Source organism: Chiloscyllium plagiosum, unplaced genomic scaffold (genome assembly GCF_037043375.1).
Source record: "Chiloscyllium plagiosum isolate Xiang-an unplaced genomic scaffold, Cpla_swu_hap1 HiC_scaffold_13, whole genome shotgun sequence".
NCBI classification, from domain to species: domain Eukaryota; kingdom Metazoa; phylum Chordata; class Chondrichthyes; order Orectolobiformes; family Hemiscylliidae; genus Chiloscyllium; species Chiloscyllium plagiosum.
In genome coordinates, this window is record NW_028270151.1 from 63,802,689 (window position 1) to 63,825,068 (window position 22,380).

At 36.4% G+C, this 22,380-nt stretch overlaps 2 protein-coding genes across 5 annotated transcripts in view; one reads left to right on the plus strand and one right to left on the minus strand.

The window, feature by feature from the left end:
• The window catches only part of LOC122555847 (paired box protein Pax-3), an 88,621-nt gene that overhangs the window by 48,098 nt on the left and 18,143 nt on the right, over positions 1–22,380 (plus strand). For all 4 annotated transcript variants that reach the window (XM_087993685.1, XM_087993687.1, XM_087993686.1 and 1 more), the window contains 3 exons: positions 3,689–3,888; positions 7,650–7,815; positions 12,434–12,648. In XM_087993685.1, coding sequence (XP_087849811.1) covers positions 3,689–3,888; positions 7,650–7,815; positions 12,434–12,648 — 581 coding nt within the window. The remainder of the gene's footprint in view (positions 1–3,688; positions 3,889–7,649; positions 7,816–12,433; positions 12,649–22,380) is intronic.
• LOC148148327 (uncharacterized) overlaps positions 14,731–22,380 on the minus strand; it is a 102,725-nt gene continuing 95,075 nt past the window's right edge. Inside the window, exons 5-6 of the mRNA XM_087993689.1 lie at positions 19,686–19,765; positions 14,731–15,493 (exon numbers count right to left, since the gene is read on the minus strand). The gene's annotated coding sequence lies outside the window, so the exon portion shown is untranslated. The remainder of the gene's footprint in view (positions 15,494–19,685; positions 19,766–22,380) is intronic.

The window sequence follows — 22,380 nt, forward strand, 5'->3', positions numbered from 1 at the left end:
CAGGAAATAGATATCAGCAATCACATTATTGCCTCAATTATTATATTCAAGGTCTTGCCAAACATTAGATCATATATCCAAGTTTGCCTCTTGTGCAATATGGATAGCTCCCATTCAAAACAAGTTGAGGAACTTTCATGAATAGTGCTGCCAGTTGCACTTCAAATTCTATTTATTGCTGTTACTGCACATGCATAAAGAAGTGTGCACAGTCAGTCATTATTGTGCATATTTCTGATTTCACTCCTGTGTCCAGAGTCATGGTTGTGTTGTCATATTTAAATTGCACCTTGGGACAGTGTATTATGGTAAAGATAAGATTTACTTGAGTCAAACTCTATAATTTTAGCCTGCTTCCCATGATGTTGGTCTTCTGATGAGAGGTCCAAACCTGGATCCTGAGACAGCATGAGTTCTGCCAGTCCACCATTTCTAATGTCAGGGGTCATTCTTGGAATGGACAAACTTTACGCTTGCCTAGGCTATGATGCACATTGATGGTGCATAGTAATTTGGGTGAAGACCCAGAATTTCTTGGCTCTGTGGGAAATCTCACTTCTGCAGATTTCTTGGGATTCAACTTCCACCCCCAGGGCTTCGTCGTAGCTTTAGGATTTTCATCTCAGTAGTTAGGCAAGTGATTTGACATGTCACAGCTTTGTAACTAATCTTCGAGTTTCTACATGGTAAGTCATTACTCGTTCATGTGTTTGCGTTTAATTAATACTTAAAATTGCAGTGAAATGTTGCAATCACTACAGAAACTAATATATTTTAAACAGAGATTTGAACTTGATTTTAGTCAACTTATACTTTCAACTGCAGAGAGAAACATTGTCTATTTATACTTTTCACACGTGGCACTCTGGACAGAATTATGGTTCTTTTAGCAAACGATTCACAGTTTCTCTCAGCTTCCAACAGATTTCCATATCACTGTCTTATCAAACAGTAACCTTGAGTCACCATGTCAAAATGCTTTCCTCAGTTTTTTGCAGAGTTCCCCAAGACCACCACCACCAGTAAAGTCTAGTCTGATAGTTCTCCTGGCAATGCCAGAACAAATCTCTTTGAATCCATAGAAAGCTGCAACCTGCATCTTTTCAATGAGAGACCATTTTTCTCTAGCATCCAGTATGTTAGCTCACAAAGTCAAGCAGTTTCTGGTCTCTGCTATATGTCTGTAGTGTTTACTGATTCATAACAAAAGTGTGTAATCAGCTTGAAATTCAAACTCGAAACTAGCTTAACTATCTTCTCTCCTCTACTTGTATTTACATTCAGGTAGAAATGCTAACTTGCTCTCCTTGAACACAAAACCCTTTAATTTTAAAAGTTGATTGTTTAAGGCATAAAAGTTTATGAACTGTTACAGACAGCCGGCATACATAAAGATGAGGTGTCAACTTAGTGAAGCTGCCAAATTACTTGCCTGCCAAACAGCGTAAGCAGCAAGTGATAGAAGAGCTAAGTGATCTCACAAGCAACAGATCAGATCTAAGCTCTGTAGTCTTGCCATGTCTAGTAGTGAATGGAGATGGGTAGTTAAACAAATCTTTAGAGGAGGAGGTTCCATAAATATCCCCATCCTCAATGATGAAGTGCCCAGCACATCAGTGCACAAGATAAGGCTGAAGCATTTGTAGCAATCTTCAGCCAGAATCATTGAGTGGATAATTCATCTTGGCCTCTTCCGGTAGTCCCCAGCATCACTAATGCCAATCCTCATGCCAATTTTAATTCACTCCATGTGTTATCAAGGAACATTCTAGCAACATTCCTGACAACATTCTAGCAATAGTACTGAAGACTTGTGCTCCAGAACTTGCTGCTCCCCTAGCCAAACTCTTCCATACAGTTACAACACTGGCATCTACCTGACAATGTGGAAAATTGCCCACGTATATCCTGCACACAAAAAGCAGACAAATCTATTGAAGTCAACTATCATTGCATCAGTCTACACTTGATAATTAGTAAAATGCTGGAAGGAGTCATTAACAGTGCTATCAATTAGCACCTGCTCAGCAATAACCTGCTCAGTGACACCAGTTTGGTTCTGTCAGGGCTACTCAGCTTCTGACCTCATTACAGCCTTGGTTCAAACATGGACAAAAGAGCTGAATTCCGTAGGGGAGGGACAGCCCTTGACATAAAAGCCACATTTGACAGAGCGTGGCATCAGGGAGCCCTAGCAAAACTGGAATTAATGGGTATTGGGGGCAAACTCTCTGCTGATTGGAGTCATACCTGGCACATGGGAAGATATTGTGTTTGTTGGTGGTCAGCCAATTCAGTTCAGGACACATGTTTAGGTGTTCCTCAGGGTAGTATCTTAGACCCAACCATTTTCAGCTGCTGCATCAATAACCTTACCTCCATCATGAGGTCAGAAGTGGGGATGTTCACCAGTGATTGCACAATATTCAGCACTAGTCTGAACTCCCCAGATACTGAAGCAGTCCATGTTCAAATGCAACAAGATCTAGACAAAGTGACAAGTAACATTTGCACCATACAAATGCCAAGCAATGACCATCTTCAAAAAGAGACAATCTAACCACTGCCCCTTTACACTCAACAGCGGTATCATCACTGAATCCCCCACTATCAATGTCCTGGGAATTACCATGCATCAGAAACTCAACTGGACTTGCCATATAACTATTGTGGCTACAAGATTAAATCAGAGGCTAGGAATACTGTGGTGAGTACCTCACCTCTTCACTCCCCAAAACCTATCCATCATCTGCAAGGCACAAGTCAGGAGTGTGATGGAGTGCTCCCCAGTTGCCTGGATGGTGCAACTCCAACAACACTGAAGAGGTTTGACACTGTCCAGTACAAAGCAACCCATTTGATTGGCACCAAATCCACTAACATCCACTCCCTCCACTGCTGAAGTTCTGTAGCTTCAGTGTGTACAAGCTACAAGATGCGCTGCAGAAATTCACCAAACATCTTTAGACAGCTTTAGGTTCCTGAAGAAGGGCTTATGCCTGAAACGTCGATTCTCCTGCTCCTTGGATGCTGCCTGATCTGCTGCGCTTTTCCAGCAACACATTTTTCATCTTTAGACAGCACACTCCAAACTCATGACAACTTCTAACTAGGGCAGTAGATACATGGAAACACCACCATGTTCAAATTCCCCTCTAAGCCACTCACTATCCTAACTTGGAAGTATATCACTATTCCTTCAGTGTCACTTGGTATTAATTCATGGAATTCCCTCCCTCAGGGCATCTTTCAGACTGAGACTAAATCAACATTTCATCAGCTGTCTCAGGAGGATGTAAAGAATCCCATGGCATTATTTATTTCCAATGTCCTGAGACATATTCATTCCTCAATCAATACCAAAAAGCAGGATGATCTGACCAATAGCTTGTTTTGGTGAGCTTGCTGTACATAAATTGGTTGTGCTTTCTCCATTAAAGCAATGACTACATTACATCATTGGCTGTAAAGCACTTTATGGTGTACTCAGATTATTAGCGATATAATATGAATGCAAGTCTTTCTTTTCCTGTGGTTGCAATCAACAGATACCTGAATTAAAATACGTGGAGATTCAAATTTTACGATGAGTGGCACATTCCTTTCTGTTATAACTTTGTGAATTAAACCAAAGCTGGTATTATATTTTTCTGTAATACTCATCATTAATTTAACTTGTTTCCCGCAGCAAATAATTCAGATGAAGCATCAGATATTGACTCAGAGCCAGACCTGCCTCTGAAGAGGAAACAGCGTCGCAGTCGCACAACGTTTACAGCAGAACAATTAGAGGAATTAGAAAGAGCATTTGAGAGAACTCATTATCCAGATATCTACACTCGAGAGGAACTTGCACAAAGAGCTAAGCTTACAGAGGCACGAGTGCAGGTAAAACAACCTACACCTAACAAATCAATCAGTGTATAATGTTCTAAATACTCCTATTCTAAACATTGTCTGAAATTTCACAGAATATATATTATTCAAAATGAATTTTGATTTGTTCATTAAATTACTAAATTACTTGAAAAGTCCAGTGAGCCAGTTTGTTTTACTGACTGCATTTGAGGCACGTTGTTGGAGCACCATATCTCATGCTGAAAGAATGCCTTTAATAAATAAATCTACTGCATTGCTGAAAACAGTGCCCCATAATAAACCAATCTATTTATTAAAGATTTTTGGGTGCAATTAATATTTTGGATGATTTCAAGTATACTTAAAACAGATTGATCTATATCAATATCTTATATTGATTCATGTGTATATGACTTCTGTCTTATGCTGGGATTTCACCTGTCTTAAGTTGCATATAGTACTCAAGACCAAGTGATATTATGCTTGTAACTGTGTTTAGATGAGGACTGTAGTCGAAAAGAGTCCTTGTCTTTGCTGATAAATGTATTTTACATTAGGTCTTATGAACTACATAAAGAAAGTACTTAATACCTAGATTTTTATTTATGCCAATGATATGGGTTAAACCCTGAACTGGAGAAAGTGCCACACATTAATGCACACTGGTTAAAGCTTGCTCACAGTCATTATTTTCCTTAACTATCCATTTACACAAGGAAATGTTTTGAAGAATCATGACAATATGTCACAATATATATCATCATAGATTTAAAGAAGTATGGATATTACCATCACAACTCCTGGGTTTGGGGTGTGGGAGTGGGGGATAGCATTTTCAAGTTACATTTTGAACATGAAACTAATCTTCAGAGTTGAAAGTCCATTGCTGAAATCATCCAACTTTCCTTTCCACAACAGCGTAGCAGGAATTTGAAATTCCTGCCATTACAATCAAAACTTCTATACAATAGGAAAACAGTGGCTCCACCCATGTTAATTTTCTCTTCCAGAGCCATTTGCTTCATTTCCATACATCTGCTTTTCCCTGAAAGTATACAGATTTTCCTGTTCTCTATACATGGGGAAGAGAAACTGGAAGCAGAGACTTTTGGTTCACTTCTTTGTTCCCATTCCGCTTGGATTTTTAGTTCTCCCTGACTTCATCATCACAGCATTTGCAGTGAACGAAGCACAGGCCCAGAGTTAGTTTCTGAATGAGGTGGGAGGACATTTCTGGCCTCCTGTTTTATTTTCCTCTTGATACGCACATGTGGGTTACATGAATGGAGGGACGGCATAAGAAAGTTAGAAGTGGGAATGTGCTGGAATGCTCCTCAAAGCAGTATGTCTGCAGAAGCTCTAGGGAGTTGTTCTTAGAAGAGACCAGACAGTCTGAAAGCATATTTCCCTATCAAATCATGATTTTAAGTCTTGGGACCATCTTGCAAATTGGGATCTTAATGTGCACACAATAAGCAGCTACAATTTTGAAGGGTAATTATGTAATACCTACTCTGCATAATCTCCATCCATTGCAAGTTTAGGAATGCAGCTAAACTAGTAGCCTCTAATGGGATTTCTGGGAATCACTGAAGAAATAGCTGTTGCATGCTTTCAGTTTAAAGGCCAGCAAAGCATAATAGCATTTAGCTACACAACATAAAATTTTATTGCCTGTTTATTTACTCATCTTCCATCATCCTTGCCCTCTTCAATTCAACCTCGATCTCTGATATTGCAGAATTCTTGGTTCAGCTTTCTGGTGACTGGCCTGATGGATTCCCTGTGTCTCAGTGCTGGAAAGGCATGGTCATTTCCGCTTTCAAATTTAAGTGAAGCCTAACAATCAAGTGCTTTCCACTCACTGCTTGCTCAATGCATGCACCACATTAAAATAGCTCCCTGATGAAGATCTCAAGAGTTAAGAAAGTTAACCATAATGAACAAGAATCAATGATTAGTTTCTCCATAGAGCAGTGCATATGCCACACCAATACATTAAGCGTATTATTGATTCAATAATAAATTTTGTGTAGCTACCTTTGTGGCTTATCATGCACTATCTAATAATGTCCCAAATAATCTGGACCAAAGTAGTATAAGATTTGATCCCCATTTTCAGGGTGAAATTAACTGGCCTTTCACTCTTGCTGGTACCTCGACACTCAGTTAGACGGTGTGCATGAATGTCTGTCAGGTAGGATCACCATCAGAGAAAACTATGATGTCCACAGGTTGAATGATTCACCAGTTCCAAACCTAAACTCTGCTTTGCTGAGGTACTAGCGAGCTGCAGGCATCTATGGGACTCTAGCACGTTTCAATTCATTCAGGTGATGAGGAAAGAAAAGTGCTGGGAACAGTAATTTATCAATGGTAGTTATCGCTCTCTTTATGCATTACTCCATATGGAATAGGAGCATTTGTTTGACATCATCAAAAGTGCTGGAAAATATCAAAGCTGCAAGGCAATTGTCATTCACCATCAAAATGTCCAATATCTACACAAACAATTCACTCATCAGACTTAAAGAACATTTGTGAGTGAAGTTTGAGCACTAACACTTTCTAAGTGCTTGCCCTTCAGTGCATGCAGGAGCCATATTAATGCAGCAGCTGCCACAGTGTAGCTTTAACCCTGTGACTTCTCTGCATTCCTCACAGCTTCATTTGGTCTCATGAGGCCTATCATCTTTTATGTGGCTTGCTGTGATCTACTTCCCTGCTAAATTCCCCAGAACAACTAACATATGGATCTTTTACGAAAGCCAGCATGAATGACAGATTTAAGTCAATCAGTGACTTCTTCATGACGGTTCAGCGATGGGAATTTAACTTTTCTCAGACAGTAGGAATACTGAATCTAACTTTTATTTCTTGTAATAAATTTTCACATTTTTAAATGACAGTTATACAAAGATTCTTCACTCCTTTTAAATCTCTAGAATGCTATTTCAAAACATCTGCACCACAGCACCAATGCTGAAGAACCTCAATAATTTTAATTTGACATACATTATAATTCATACAGAAATTAATCAGGAGATATATATATATTTTATAGAGAAAAATAAACACTTAGCTCATAGAATAATACATCTTTGACAGATTCAGAAAGTAACTAATTATGCCTTGCCACTTGCATGCCAATGGAACATGCTCACAGACTTGTGCCAGATTATTGAAAGCTTTTCTTCCACTGAAATTCCCAGTTTAATGTAAATTTAATTTTTAAAAAAATTCTTACTAATTCCATTTTATCTGTGCATGGACTAGTGAATTAGATGAAAGAATTATGATTTTAGAGACAGCTCAGATCCGCAGTTGCAAAATTTGGATAAAGACGGTTAGAGGAGAGAACACTTTGCAGGAACTATTTGCTATCTTCTTTGGTGCGATCGTAGAGAGTCAATTTCGATCATTTTTTTAATATCGTAATTTAAGTATTCTTGCTGTCAGGACAGCTGCAAATAGTTGCCTAAGAAAATAAATCTTTAAGTAATGCACTATCAATAATGATATAAATACATTTTTGAATCATTTAGAGTACTTTGCATTATACCAAGCTAATTTTCAATAGTCCCAATTAAGTAAATATAATTCATAATTTAAAGATCTTATTGCAAAATTTCACTGCTTATCTATTGGGATTTTTGTGCATGAGCTATGCATTATTTTGTTCTCGCTCATTTATTTTCATTTTATTATGCATACTTTAATTATTGTGGTAATTGTACTAAAAGTAAATTCAATTCAAACTGTCCTGGAAGTGATCCTGTTTAATTTATTAGGTTTGGTTCAGCAATCGTCGAGCTCGTTGGAGAAAACAAGCAGGAGCCAATCAACTATTGGCATTTAATCATTTGATTCCTGGAGGATTCCCACCCACAGCAATGCCAGCGCTGTCTCCTTATCAGCTGTCTGATGCCAGTTATCCTCCTACATCCATACCACAGGGTAAAATACATCCTCATATTTTAAACCACGTGAACATTTGGTGTCTGTTAGAATGGTCAATTAACAGCAACTGTCTATTCCAACATCACTCAGAGTAAAGGAAGAAACTTTAAAAAAAACACAGAATTTAGCATTTTTGCTGCTTACATTAGAATGGTAGAGAAAAAGAAAAGAAAAATAGTTCATTTTCAATGGTTACACTATATCATATGATATTTCTGTCAGTTGCAGTCTGTGTTTCTCTAAGTTGGAAGAATAAAGACAGTGGTAGAAACTTTCCTTGAGCAAAAGTATTGAATGCTCATTACACAGTGGGCCACCTGTTTTACTCCCAGCCTGATAGTCTAATCCATTGTCCTCAGCAGAACTAAATATCAAATGACGCACATAATAAATAGCTGATTTTATAATGCCCGCCTAATTCTATTACCCCAAGACACATTTTTTCTCATACTGTTTAAATACTGGATGTCTATGATTCTGGTGATACAGTGGCTATTCTGCAAATTTATCGAAGAATATCTCAAGCGTTTTTAAAATTGTGGAGAGATTGAATCGAGTTTAAATGATTATTAATTTGTTTTTGATCCCCAGTAATACAAAGTTTTTTCCATTTGTCTTGATCTTTGTGCCCAAGAGGCTTCTCTGCATGGTTCCCAAAGGCAGTTTGAAGTTTCTACTGCAGTCATTTTTTCCAGATGTTTCATGGCATTGAAATAACTTTTAGTTATGCTAAATAGCTATCAAACGACTTTAACGTGTACATTTAAGAAAACATTTTTGGATAACTTTTTGTACTCTAGATGTTGACACTAGGAAATGGAACACTTGCCATTTTGGGACCCAATGTCACTGTCAATCACATCAGATGGGAAGTTAAACTCACTTTATAGTGGCCCACAATTGCCTCGGCACACCATGTATAACAAAATCAAAAATGTTTGTTTTCAAAGAATGCTAAGCATTTCATTATGACACAGTTAATAGAGAAAACTTTTCCACCCATAGATGCCTTACTAAATTGCACATCTACTGCTCTCATGTAAACTTTTCCATTTTACATAAGGAATTAAAGATGGGATGAGATTTTTCTTTGGTTGTACTGTAAATTCGGTGAAAATGAATTGACAGCCTGTTTTACACTGTGCTCAATTTTCCCTTCTATTGAAGTTGTTCATTCTGAACTACCACCAAAGATCTATTTCATACCTGAGATGTTGAATTTGATTCAAATTACTTCGATGGATTTACATTCAGGCAGGACTGAGTTCAGAGAGGCCAAATACTTTTGTACGGAACACTTGCAACCAGCAGACATTCGAACCTTTTATCTTAGTTGTGTGAACAGGTTTTTAAACCAGGTTTCAGAAGGAAAAGAACAGAGAGCTAACACTTTAGAGTAGGGGTCCCCAACCTATAGCCTGTGGGCCACCAGAATGTTTCATATGGCCTGATGTCTGCTGCACTGGTAGATACATTTACAACTCATTCATAGAGTTCCCATAATTAATACTTACCATTCATAATTAAAATGCATAATTAATAATTGAAGAAAAGAACCTTACATGAGAAGGATCATAAACTAAGTAAAAATGATATAAAGAGAACTTTTTAAAAAAATATATGGTATTTGTGTTTTATTTAACCTGAATGTTCAAATATATATAAGTATGAGTGGAAAAATTTGCAAGGGATTCCTCCTCCAATCAGAGGTCATACAGTCATAGAGCTGTACAGCACGGAAACAGACCCTTCAATCTAACTTGTCCACGCCGACCAGATACCCCAACCCAATTTAGTCCCACCTGCCAGCACCTGGCCCCTATCCCTCGAAACCCTTCCTATTCTTTTACCCATCCAGGTGCCTTTTAAATGTTGCAATTGTACCAGCCTCCACCACTTCCTCTGGCAGCTCATTCCATACACGTACCACCCTCTGAGTGAAAAAGTTGCCCTTTTGGTCTCTTTTATATCTTTCCCCTCTCACCCTAAACCTATGCCCTCTAGTTCTGGACTCCTCCATCCCAGGGAAAAGACTTTGTCTATTATAAGTGTATAAGTGTATAAGTTCTGCTAAGATTTACTTTCCCAAAATGCAGTACCTCACATTCATGCCCCTCATGATTTTGTAAACCTCTATAAGGTTACCCCTCAGCCTCTGACGCTCCAGGGAAAACAGCCCTAGCCTATTCAACTTCTCTCTGTAGCTCAAATCCTCCAACTCTGGCAATATCCTTGTAAATCTTTTCTGAACACTTTCAAGTTTCACAACATCTTTCCGAAAGGAAGATCAGAATTGCATGCAATATTCTAACAGTGGCCTAACCAATGTCCTGTACAGCCGCAACATGACCTCCAAATTCCTGTACTCAATACTCTGACCAGTAAAGGAAAGCATACCAAACGCCTTCTTCACTATCCTATCTACCTGTGACTCCACTTTCAAGGAGCTATGAACCTGCACTCCAAGGTTTCTTTGCTCAGCAACACTCCCTCGGACCTTACCATTAAGTGTATAAGATCTGCTAAGATTTACTTTCCCAAAATGCAGCACCTCACATTTATTTAAATTAAACACCACCTGCCAATTCTCAGTCCATTGACCCATCTGATCAAGATCCTATTGTGATCTGAGGTAACCTTCTTCGCTGCCTACTACACCTCCAATTTTGCTGTCATCAGCAAACTTACTAACTATACCTCTTATGCTCACATCCCTTTCACTCTTACGTGTGCTGCTGCAGAAGGGGAACCTATTAGCTGAAAACATGGGGTGGTGGGGTGGGGGAAGGGGGAGCAGAATCCAGCCTGTGATTGGAGGAGCAGTGACTAATTCAAACAATTGCAGCAACCTCTATCTTTCTGAAACTTCTCCCCCACCTTTCCACATCGGGAAAAGAAACACTGCAAGTTTCTCACAATTTCCATCTACACTATGCAAAAAGATTGACCATCACTATGTTAAAGGAATGGATATTAAACTACTCAAGAATGCACCATGGTGGAAAATAGCAAAATTGTCCTCCAAATTTACAAAATTTCCAAGTAAGCATGGAATGTAGGCTTGATTTAATCTCTATGTAAGGGAATAGGTTTTGAATAGTCAAAAATCTTGCTTTTTGAAACTTTCCTATACCTCCACTCTTTATGCAAGTACAAAATGACCTGGGGATAACAAGCAAGTTGTACATTTCTCAATGCAAGTGAAGTTCAATGTTATTCTGTCACTAGCTACATATTTAGTTGTGTGAAAATACAACATTTAACGATATGTTTATTGTGCTCAATACCATTTATACAGTATGGTGTATTCCATCCAGCAGTACTGTATAGAACTCAAAACTATCCAGCTTTTCTCATGTTAATCACACTCAGGCTACTTTTTACATAACTTTAATTGGTGTTGACATGAAATGCAATTGCTATTGTAACAAAAAATAGAATGAAATTGTCTTTTTAAAGGCCATGTCTTTCCGAAAAAGCATTTGGCAATCAGTTTGCTCAAAAAAGGAAGAAAAAGCATAAAAATATGCAGGATTTGTATTTTACAATACAGATCATTAGGCTTACAATATAGATCGTTGCTTGATGAAAGATGAATTGTAGATTTGGGAATGGAAAAGAATGGTAGGCGATTAGATAGGGGGCTTGTTAAAATATTAAGGGGCCAAAATGTGATGGTTCCCCACTGCCAGGCTGTATTACCTATGGTGGAACCAGAGGCAGAGTAGCTCACCACTTACTGGAGCTATCTAGTGAATGTAAATAATCAGTGTCCTAAGGGGCCACCTGAAATTTTCCAGAGGTGAAGGGACCACATTACGTGGGGAGTTGCAGAGAGGCAGTCTCCTTGCAGGATCTGGGGAGAGTGGGGATATGGAAATCAGAGCCAGGGGTTCCATGACCCCGGAGGAGCCTGTCAACAGTGCAGACCACCTCGGTGACCCATTGAGAAGACCCTTCTCATCATTGAGACCTAGTACCTGGCCCTGACAGTGAAAGAAAGAGCCCACTCCAGTGAGGACTCCTCAAAATATTCTTGACAACGGTGATCTCTCTCTCTCTGGCACCGGACGATTGCTGCTGCTGTCCTGCTGCCTAACTACATATGGTCCCAAAATCACAATGTAATGTGCTCAGAGAAAATCCAGGCCAGCGTGTCCAATGCATATTACTTCAGTTTCTCACATGTTAAAGTCAATCACTAGAAAGTTGGAAGGCTTCTAATCAGGTACATTAATCTGTACCTGATTCTCTGACATGTGTTCCTGTCTGGTGATGCACTGTGTCAACATTATGACCCAAGATAATTTGCCTCTGAATCATTATGTTCACCATACGACACATGCTCGAGACAAAATGGTACATTTTGACGTAATTTACATAACTTCAGCCTGCATTTACAAACAAGTCCCTTTTTTTTCTGAAGACCTTGCAATATTAAACTGTAATATTTTGAAGTATAAAATAAAAGCATTGATGAATGTGAAAAATTGTCAAAAATAATTTAACTCTTAACAGTGACATGAGATATCACCTTTGGACCTAGTTTAGTCATTCCTTAAGAAACGAAAAAGATGCAGCACTAATGATACAATAAATGTTATTGTGCTTTCAGCAATCTCAGATCCAAGCAACACAGTTCACAGGCCACAGCCTCTGCCTCCAACATCAGTTCACCAGAGCAGCCTCCCTTCGACTCCAGACAGCAGTTCTGCTTATTGCTTATCCACCAGCAGGCATGGATTTTCAGGGTACACAGACAGCTTTGTGTCTCCTGCAGGGTCTGCCAATCCCATGAATCCAACGGTTAGCAACGGCCTCTCACCTCAGGTCAGTTTTGTGATTCAAAACAGGGTGTCTACTGTATCTGTGAACCAAATAGTTTACTACCCAAGGCAAAACTAAAGAAGCATTTCTGGACTTAAATCATTACAAAAATCTGTCTGTGCAGCTCATGTGACTGCTGGTTTGTAGTTATTCTTTGTTCAAACTAATCTTTCAGACACTTAATTTTCCCAACGCTTCATACGACAAACATTTTCTGCATCTATCATCTTTTAAGAGTATTGGAAAATAAAATAAGATCACAAAGTGAAAAGTTATAGAGAAAATGAAGCAAAAATTATTGACAATATTTACAAAGACACATTTGAAATGAAGCTGAAACCATTTCCAATGTGAAATTCAATGAAAATTTTAAAGTTACTGTAACAACCTAATTTATAAATGTTCATTATCTTTCAATTCACTAATTTATGCTTTTTTTTAAGCTAGTTTAATGCATGTTTTAATTGTTTTCTGCTATCATGCCTAATAGGTATATTTTATCATATTGTCTGCATTATAATCTAGGCACTTACTGATATCAATGAAATGCAGCATATTGTGTTTAAAATATGATTCAGTTATATCACTTCATGTATTGTAAATCTACAAACTGAACAAAGAATTTCAAAGGGGAATTTTAAAAGAGAGAAGTACCTCAAAACGAAGTGATGTGTTACTATAACAAGCTCTTTCGATGTGTGATTGAAGTGAATCCATATGATTATTAGCCACTTTATTTGCTGAAAGTGGTTCAGGAAATGATATTAGGTGCATTAATGGGAACTGTCAGCATCAACTTGCCCTTTGATTAAAATGTATGCTTTATCTTTCAATGCTTTGTTAAGCAATTTTAATATATTAATATCATAATGTTACTACCCTGCAGAAGATTCACATTGCTATCAGAGGATCAGTAAATTATCCTCAGATAGAATAATTGCAGATAGCATTGGGAGAGCCTTAAAGTTTTTAAATGTATGACCAGCTGGTGGAAAGTTGACATTATTATTTTATTAAAATATACTGTCTCCATTTGTTAGCATAAGTTGGACACAGGTGTCATCTGATATGTACACCAGTTAATTTTTAATATTGGTCACAAGGGACTGGAACCTATAATTAAAAGTGAGTCATTTCAAAGTGACGATATGGAGTGTTAAAGGTATGATTTTCTTGAAAATCTTGCTATAAATTGAAGAACAGAAGGAAGCACAGAATGATATAAATGAAAAGTGAAAAGACAATTATAGTCAATTACACACCAATCATTGGCTACTGCTACTGCCTGAACAGTAAGGGACATTTTAATAGGCAGAAAATTAGATTCTAATGGCACAAAGGGTGGCCAAAATGACTCCTTGCATCTGTGGCTTTTTATTCTTTATTTAATGTGCAGTCGCATCGTGAAATGTTGTTTCTGCTTTCTGCAGCATACTGATAACTCACAGATCCAACAGTTCAGAGTATTGTAAAACTATAAAGATGGAATAAGCAAATTTCCCCTTTGGGCAAATAGGAACCTTCTTGGTTTCTGTGCACATTGAGCACACAATTAATTGACACCCTATTTTCCTTTTCCACAAGAAATTGATTAAGGATATAGCAGCTTTTGGAATGGAATGAGAAATTTTGTCTTGTATGTAAAATACTCAAAATGCTGTTCATTGTTAGTTTTATTGTCATGAATGTTGTATCTTCTGAGTATGATAAATGTATCATTGAAATGGAGGTACATTGCACCGGCGAGTCTTAACTCTCTACATGTTTGTTGGTTTTGAATGGGTTAAAACTAGGCCCACAAGTTATATATAACTAAAATATAGGTCTAGCAGTGGGCTATTCAGACTCTCAATCATATCTGTCATTCAATTAAACCATGGCTGATATGCCACATTTCTCCTTATTTATTCATCTTTGTCTTATATTCCCTGATAATCATACCGAGCAAAGATCTAACTGATATTAAGTGCATGTCCTCTTATTCTGGTTTCCCCAACAAGAATAAAATATTATTGTTTTATCTGCCCTATCAAAGTCTTTAATCATATTTCATACTTCAATTAGATTACAACACATCTCCATCCCACATTTTCCATACTAAAAGAGATATAAACCAAGTTTATGCAGCATGTACTCATAAGTAAGCCCTTTACTATAACTCTGTAAAATTTACATTGCACCCTTTCCATAGCTGATATACCCTTTTTGAGATTATGGACAGAAATGAATACAGTCCTCCAGATGTGTTCTGGCCAAGACTATAACGGTAGCTAATAACCACTTTGGTGCTTCAGCTCCTTTGAGAAAATGCACAAAATTGATTGAAAAGGCTTGAGATAGTCCAGTCCTAACAGCTATTCTTTACTGTTTCTTTCACATGTTGTGCCTTGTTTAGCTCCCCCATAGGTTTAGATTTTTGGGGAATTGCAGAATGAGATACACATAACTGAGATCAAGAATCCAGCATACAAGTAACATGGCAAGGCCAAAGTCTGGTGTGGTAGGGATATTGAATCATATAACACAGTAGAAAAAAGATATAAATTTCAAATTTTAGAGAGTTTCTAGGTCTCCATATCAATAATAGCAATATGATTCTGGTAATTCCACAAGTCTTGTGAAACAAAGTCATCTTCATTCAAAAGAGCTCCACGTAATCACAGATATCGCCAGTGAATTGGTTAAAAGAAACACTCCTGCAAACAAGCTGCTTTTTCGGTTCTTACTGATAAGAATGTTGAAGAGCATAAAATGAAAGAAGGCTTTTTGGCTTGTTGTCTTGCATTCAAGATCCAGGCACTTGAAGCATATTTTTCTCTGACATTTTATTCACCACTCATCACAGCATCTGTGTCAAAGTCAATAAAGGTTAGTGCACTCTTATTTGGAGAATAAATAAATAAAGAATTAATTTGCAGTTCCACATCTGTAGATGTTATCAGCCGGTGTCTGCTTAAAGGTGACAGGCTGGAACTCTCTGATCTACTTTCATCTGTATAGCCTCTGAAGGAGAACCTTTGTTTTTATGACCCTGAGCTTCAGAACACAGGAAGGATGAGTTGAACTGGGATTGTTGTGTCATCACTGACTCATGGGACATATATTGTACATAAAATGTGTAATTGCAGTAGGCCTTATCCTTCACTTTTAATCTTCTATTTGCATATGCTAGTCATTTCTTTTCTCCCCCAAATTATGCTTTCTTGGAACGTAATTTGTAGAAACTGTTGAACAGTACTGTTGAAGAGATTTTGTCAAAAACCATGTATGCTTATTTCAGATCACTAAATTGTTTAATGTTTTCTACTCAGTTATTTGATACTTTCAACAAATCCCAATATTTCAGTTTTTTGAACAAATGTCTTTTCACAAGATGTTGAAATACATCTACTTTTCAAAGTGAGTCTTTTACTTTTGGGTAACTTTCCACAAACTGCATTTCCTCATTGATAGTAATATAGGAGTTGTTAAAATATATACACTGTAGTAATATCGCATAAGCCTTTGATCAGAATCCTCTTCTGGTATGTAATCCATCATGTTTAGTTTTATTACTGTATGGATTAAATGTCTTTTACTGTTTTGAAACCATGAAGGAATCTAGAATTTATGTCCATATTGGTGTGGGAACTAAGTGCCCTTTCACTTCTAAGCAGTGATATTATAGGTAATAAGATCTAGTTCAACTCCATGTGATACACAGAGAATCATGGATACATAGGCATGAGTTACAAAGCACGCACAGTATCAAGGCATTTCGATCATGTCATAAACCACAAGACCAAAGCTGGAACAATTTATCTGGATCATCTGAAATATAAAGTTATGGTAATATCTTTATTTTGGGCCTTTTTAAAATATTTTAAAAACTGGTTAAAATATATGTTACTATACACTTATAATGATCTCTAAAATCATTACTTCTGTTATAACACACAGCTTACGACTCTCAATATAAAAAGACAAAGTAAAATAACTTCTTTGTACTTCATCCCTGACTAACATACTTTTTGTGTAGCTTCCAAAGACAGCCTTATTGAGTGTCATGTGAAAGCAGTTTTTATGTGTGAAAGGTTAAGACTCTCAATGACTTCCCAGTCTTAGAGTCCCTGGAGTTTGTTGTTGATGGTCTGTTGCCTTCTGATCTGTTTTTTGAAAGAATGCATATATTCAACTTATTGTGACAAAAATATTACAACACATGATACCCAAATTACAATACTTGGTAGAAGAAGACTATATATTTGCTTTTGTAGTGAACCAATTACAAATTATCCAGAATATACTTACAAACAAAATACAGCATGGAAAATCTCAGTAGTGTCTCTCTGAAAATAGTTAACATGTAATAATACTAAAATTCTTACATCTAAATTCTATCCATCCAAAATATAATTTGGAGTGAAAGAAAACCAATCATTTACTACTATTTCTTTTGACCAGATATCCTGCTTTATCCCCACAATAGGAGTTGCCAATCTTCAGCAACTGCCTTCTAATTGAGCTCAGAATGTGCCTATTTAGGCTACAGAGAATATCTACCTTGTCTACCCCTCCACCAGCTACAGAAATGCACCTGAACATGTAGATTAAAAATACCTGCATTGGGAATATCTCAGACTACCACTTTCAATATGATAATTTAAATACAACTCCACCTTATCAACTAAGTATTAAAACCATACTGGAGACTACATTGACTAGCATCATAGGAGACTGACTGGCAATTAAACTACATCTGATGCATATCCTTACTGTAATGTAAAAGGCCCTTATAATTGACTTTTCGGAGACGAATAAACCCAATCTTAAAGATTTTTCAATTGGTCTCTTTTTTTTAACTAGTACATCTCCTGAAGGTGCAGCAAGTATTGAAAAATCCTATGGATCCTTTGTGCCACCGTGTTTTGAAACATAAATTTAGCTCTATAATTTTTGATTCTGCTGTTAAACAATTGTTAATTCTGAAACATTTCAGATAATAACTTTGTCTATTTTATTCTGGCTGTCAATCAGTAACATGAAAGCAATGTTCTTTAAATATAAAAAAATGATGGCAGCTTGAAGCTTCCAATGGTTAAGCAGGAGGAGGTATAAATTAAGTTTTTGACTACTTATGGTCTGAAATCAAACAGAAATTTTCTCAACAGGTAGGAAAAATAAAACTTAAACTCTGTTTTTGCAGAGTTATTGAATTTATCCTTTCCTGACTTATTCAGAACTTGTTTTGTACATTTTAATTCCAGGTTCAATATAGAGTTCTGACATTATTGACCAAATAGACTTTCCCAGGCAACGGACAAATCCAATTTTTTTTTCCCCTGCTGTTTGAGTGATTAATTAATTGAAATGTAAATGGTCATTTTATGGAATTTGCTGTAACTTGTGTATCATTTGACCATGTGTCAGTGAATAAGGAAGAGATCCAATGATGTTTTAAAATAAAATGTCTGTCAGAAGCAAAATGTAGCACAGACTGAATTTGCACTAGTAATGAGCAAATTGCAAACTTTTGAAAATTTGTCCCATTTTTCAATTTTTTGCATGTTTCTGAATTTCTTAATGTTTCCTCTGCGCCTCCAAAAGCATTACTGTAATGGCAACTGCAAAAGATTAAAGAATTTATATATAACATCAGTAACGCAATATAGATAATCAAATTTTTTCAGAAAATATAAGTAAGTCACACAAATGGTAATTTATTTTATTTGATTCTGCAGAATTCTTGGCAAGTGGATGTGTCATTTAATCTGATGGGTAACATAAATGGTCAGACTGAGGATGTAAAATAAGCAGTGGAACCAGGAGGCTAAATTCATTGACACACTCTGAAAGGGAGCACTGACCAGAGAATCAGTGGCATATATTGCAGCTCAATAATCTTATCCAAAGGTGGGGACATTAAACTTACCTGACAAGGTAAAAGAGAGTAATCAACATAAAACATTTAACAATTGTTTTGGAGGTACACATAGCTAACTAACTGAAGCCATCAGAAAAGTATGCGGCAGTCTTAAATAGAAATCTTGAAATGCATTTCTGGAGGGTTGAGTTTAAAAGTCTGAGAAAGTGGCTTTGAACTTATTCAAAACAAGGTCTGATCCCCTTTCAGTACAGAAATCATGCAAAGATCACTGTTAATTTTGTGGAAGTCAGGTACAGCAAAGGAAAACAAAATTGACCCTTGGATTAGTCACTAGAGTTATCTGGAAAAGCTATGAAAAGAGGAAATGTGTACACCAGAGACCCTGGCTGAGACTTTCAACAGACCACAAAAAAATTAATTCCAAAAATATCTTGGTTGTAATCACACGATCCATTAAAAAATAACTAAGAAAGAATGACAAAGCAAGCAATTGATAGTGTCTTGAAGGAACCCAGACAGAAAGCAGCATTATAAGAGGGAACCAGAAAGGCTTTATAAGTGGGAGATCATGCCTGACAAATCTGTTTGAGTTCTTTGAGGAGATAACAAATTCTGTGGATGGAGGAACACAGTGGATGTTGTTTAATCAGCTTGCAGCAAAGCTTTTGATACAGTGCCACATTGATGACTAGTCCATAAGGACACCCACAGAAAGTAAAGACTCTCTTGGGATATTTTTAACCCACCTCCAGAAACAACAAATGGACCAGTTTGGATCTGTTGCCTGTTTTGTATGCTGTCTGGTTTTATATTCCATTGACTTTGGTGGAAGTAGTGAGATTATATAAGGTAAGCAAAGCAAGATAAAAGTCAAAGTATTGGAAGATATTACAGTTCCTTGAAGTGGGGAGATCCTCACACTTATGGAAAATGCAGCTTTAGAAATAAATTGTTATATTTTTCTTTATGATTTTGACCTGTCAAAGTTTACCCTGGCATTAGCAGCTTGTAAAGCAATAAAAATATGAAACCATCAGTGTTGGTGATTAATCCAGGGTGATGGAGAAACACACTCCTGTCAGAAATAGTAAATGAAAGGGTTAATTGCTTTTGACCATCAATGATCTAGCAGTAGCTTGACCCTCTTCTTGATGATGAATGGAGGGTTACTGACCCGCATGTGTTTCGCATTAAGGCCGAGCTTTGCTGTGACATCTTCAAGAGCATTTATCAGGATTCCACTGACAGCATGTTCTGTAAATGACAGAAAGCAAATGTGTAAGGGTCAGAAAGGAGTATGTCATCAGCTCCTGTGTAATACATTTCTGAATCTAAAAACTGTCAGTCGAGTTTGAAACAAGAATGTTAATTCGCTGCAAGAAAATATATTATGTATGAGAAAGATCTTATTTAGCCTGAAAATAATGAAATACAGTATAGCTTTTGCTAGCAATTTGATTCTTGAGATGATGCACCCCAGTGGAAGTAGATCGATTATTAATCTGTGAATAAAATATATTTTTTAATGCGGTGCAGTTTTCTGGTTCAGAGAAAAGAGAAATGAAATATAATCGTCCATCAGAAAATTTGATTCACTTAACATGGTCCGTGGTTTTCACAGATGGGCTTTGGTATTAAAGGGAGCATTTTTTCACTGACTCGACCAGTTCCAAGGACTTTTTATATGCTACCTAGCTGTGAGATATTTTACTGTTTATTCACATCAAATTACTCTTAACGGCTGAGATTTTAATGATGTCAGGAGCAATTTAATTCAACACTTCCTCACAGAATCTGTGTGGGCATTGCAATACTGTTTCATTTACTTCAAATTAGAACTTGATTTCACAAATTTTATGCTAACAGCCCTTTGTTTCTCTGTCACTATTAAACTGCTGCTCAGTCTCAACCCTGAATATTGTAAAATTGGCATCACTAGAAATGAATTATGTGAAGATTGTAAGCCTTACTTAGCTATATATCTGGATGCCATATCTAAATATAAAAACGTACCTCAATCTCCCAAACTTCAAAATCTTTTCTGTAATTCACCAACATGCAAAATATTAACAGTAGAAAAATAGCATTTCGTTAGAATTAAATAATAGTGATTATTTAATTCTCAACACTTTGCAAATTAGAGTACAATTTCTCAAATAAACGTTTTTAATTTACTTTGTTTAATATTGATTCTTATTGTAGATTTATAATTGCCAACATATAAAAAAGTTATGAAATTGGCTTCAATAGAAAAGATAATCAGGCAACATGTAAAATGTACTGAGATTGCAAAACAGGTGATTGAGAATTATCACCAAAGATCAATTTCACACTCTTCATTACTTCTGACAAATTCTCTGATTCATAATATTTTATAAGTACTAAATATTTTTGTTCCAAGCTATCAACCAAACATAAGATGTTATTTTTAAATGAATTAAGCCAAGTGAACATTGCATAAGAAATGCTTTATGTGTTTTCAAGGGCAAGAACCAAAAATTTCCTTTATTTTTTTCCTTTAACTAAGTTTATAATAGGTACATCTATCTCTCATGCCTGCCTATTCAGATCAATGCCAACTTATTTACAATTGAACGATTTGAATTTTCTAGTTTTCAAATGTAAATGCAAGGGAATCTAACTTAGCTTGGAGAAAATGAGTGAGAATTTTCTATTTTTACTCTATTTATACGGAAAAAAACTAATATATTTGTTATTGAAAATCAACTTTTTGGATCTGTTGAATACCAGTACATTGCAAGCTATGCATCTCCAATCACAGAGGTTGTGTGATATTTCTTTCCTTGCTCTTTTAATCCATGCATTTTAACTGAGTTAGTGACTGTGCTAAAATAGCAGCTGGTATGTTTCAGAGGATTGCATAAAGTAGCCATGTATCAGTATATTCCAGCATAATTTAAGGGCAAAATTTTATTTTGCAATTGTAACATATTTGCTGCCTGGATTTAAAAAATGATCATTGATTCAAAATAAAGTTAATTTGTTTCTTCCCAAATAATGTTAATAGTTTTTTAAAAAGGCATGCAACTTGCTAAATTAAAGTCATATGCTGCTTTGTTATAGGTTTACTTATTACCTAGGTTGTTAAAGCCAAGAGCAACATTGATATAGCTGTTGCCTTATCTAGTTTCCTGTTTTTCAAAGATAAAAAATTGTCACTGACTACTAAGTAATCATTTCAATTTATAAGCAATAAAATCCGTTCTCAAGTCTGCACTAGATATTTCCAATCCACCAAAAAAACAAATACCTTGCAACCTTGCTGAAAAATGAGATTTTATAATACCTTTTAATTATTTAACTCCACCAAACATTTCAATGAAGAAAATAAAATGTCAGTGAATAAAATCTTCCAATGATTAGAAATTTAAGTTGTTTGAATAAAATTAAAATGTTCTGCACCTGTTAGAAAGTATTGGTGTGATATTATAATATTCTTAAAATAATTAACATGTCTCTGGAGGATGTCCAAATTCGTCTTTTCATTTAAACCTACAATCATTTTGTTATAGTATTGAATTGTTACTGAGCCACTTATCATTGGCCAGTTGAATGACACAGATCTGATAGGCACATCATAGTCATGATTAATTTTAACATTTGGAGGCAAGTTGTGTAGTTGTTGATTACATTTTCCACGGAGTTGAAGTCATTCAAGGCAGGTTTGTTGATGATGTTCAATATAAGCTTTAAATGTTGGAAAATGTGTCAGAGCAATTGTTGCAGAGTGTGGTGACTTCAAACAAGATATTTGATTTTTATAGAAATTTCAACACAGAAAGAGGCCATTTGTTCCATCATGTTCTGCCAGTTTGCCCTCTTCAACTAGCTCTCACTGTTCCAAGTCC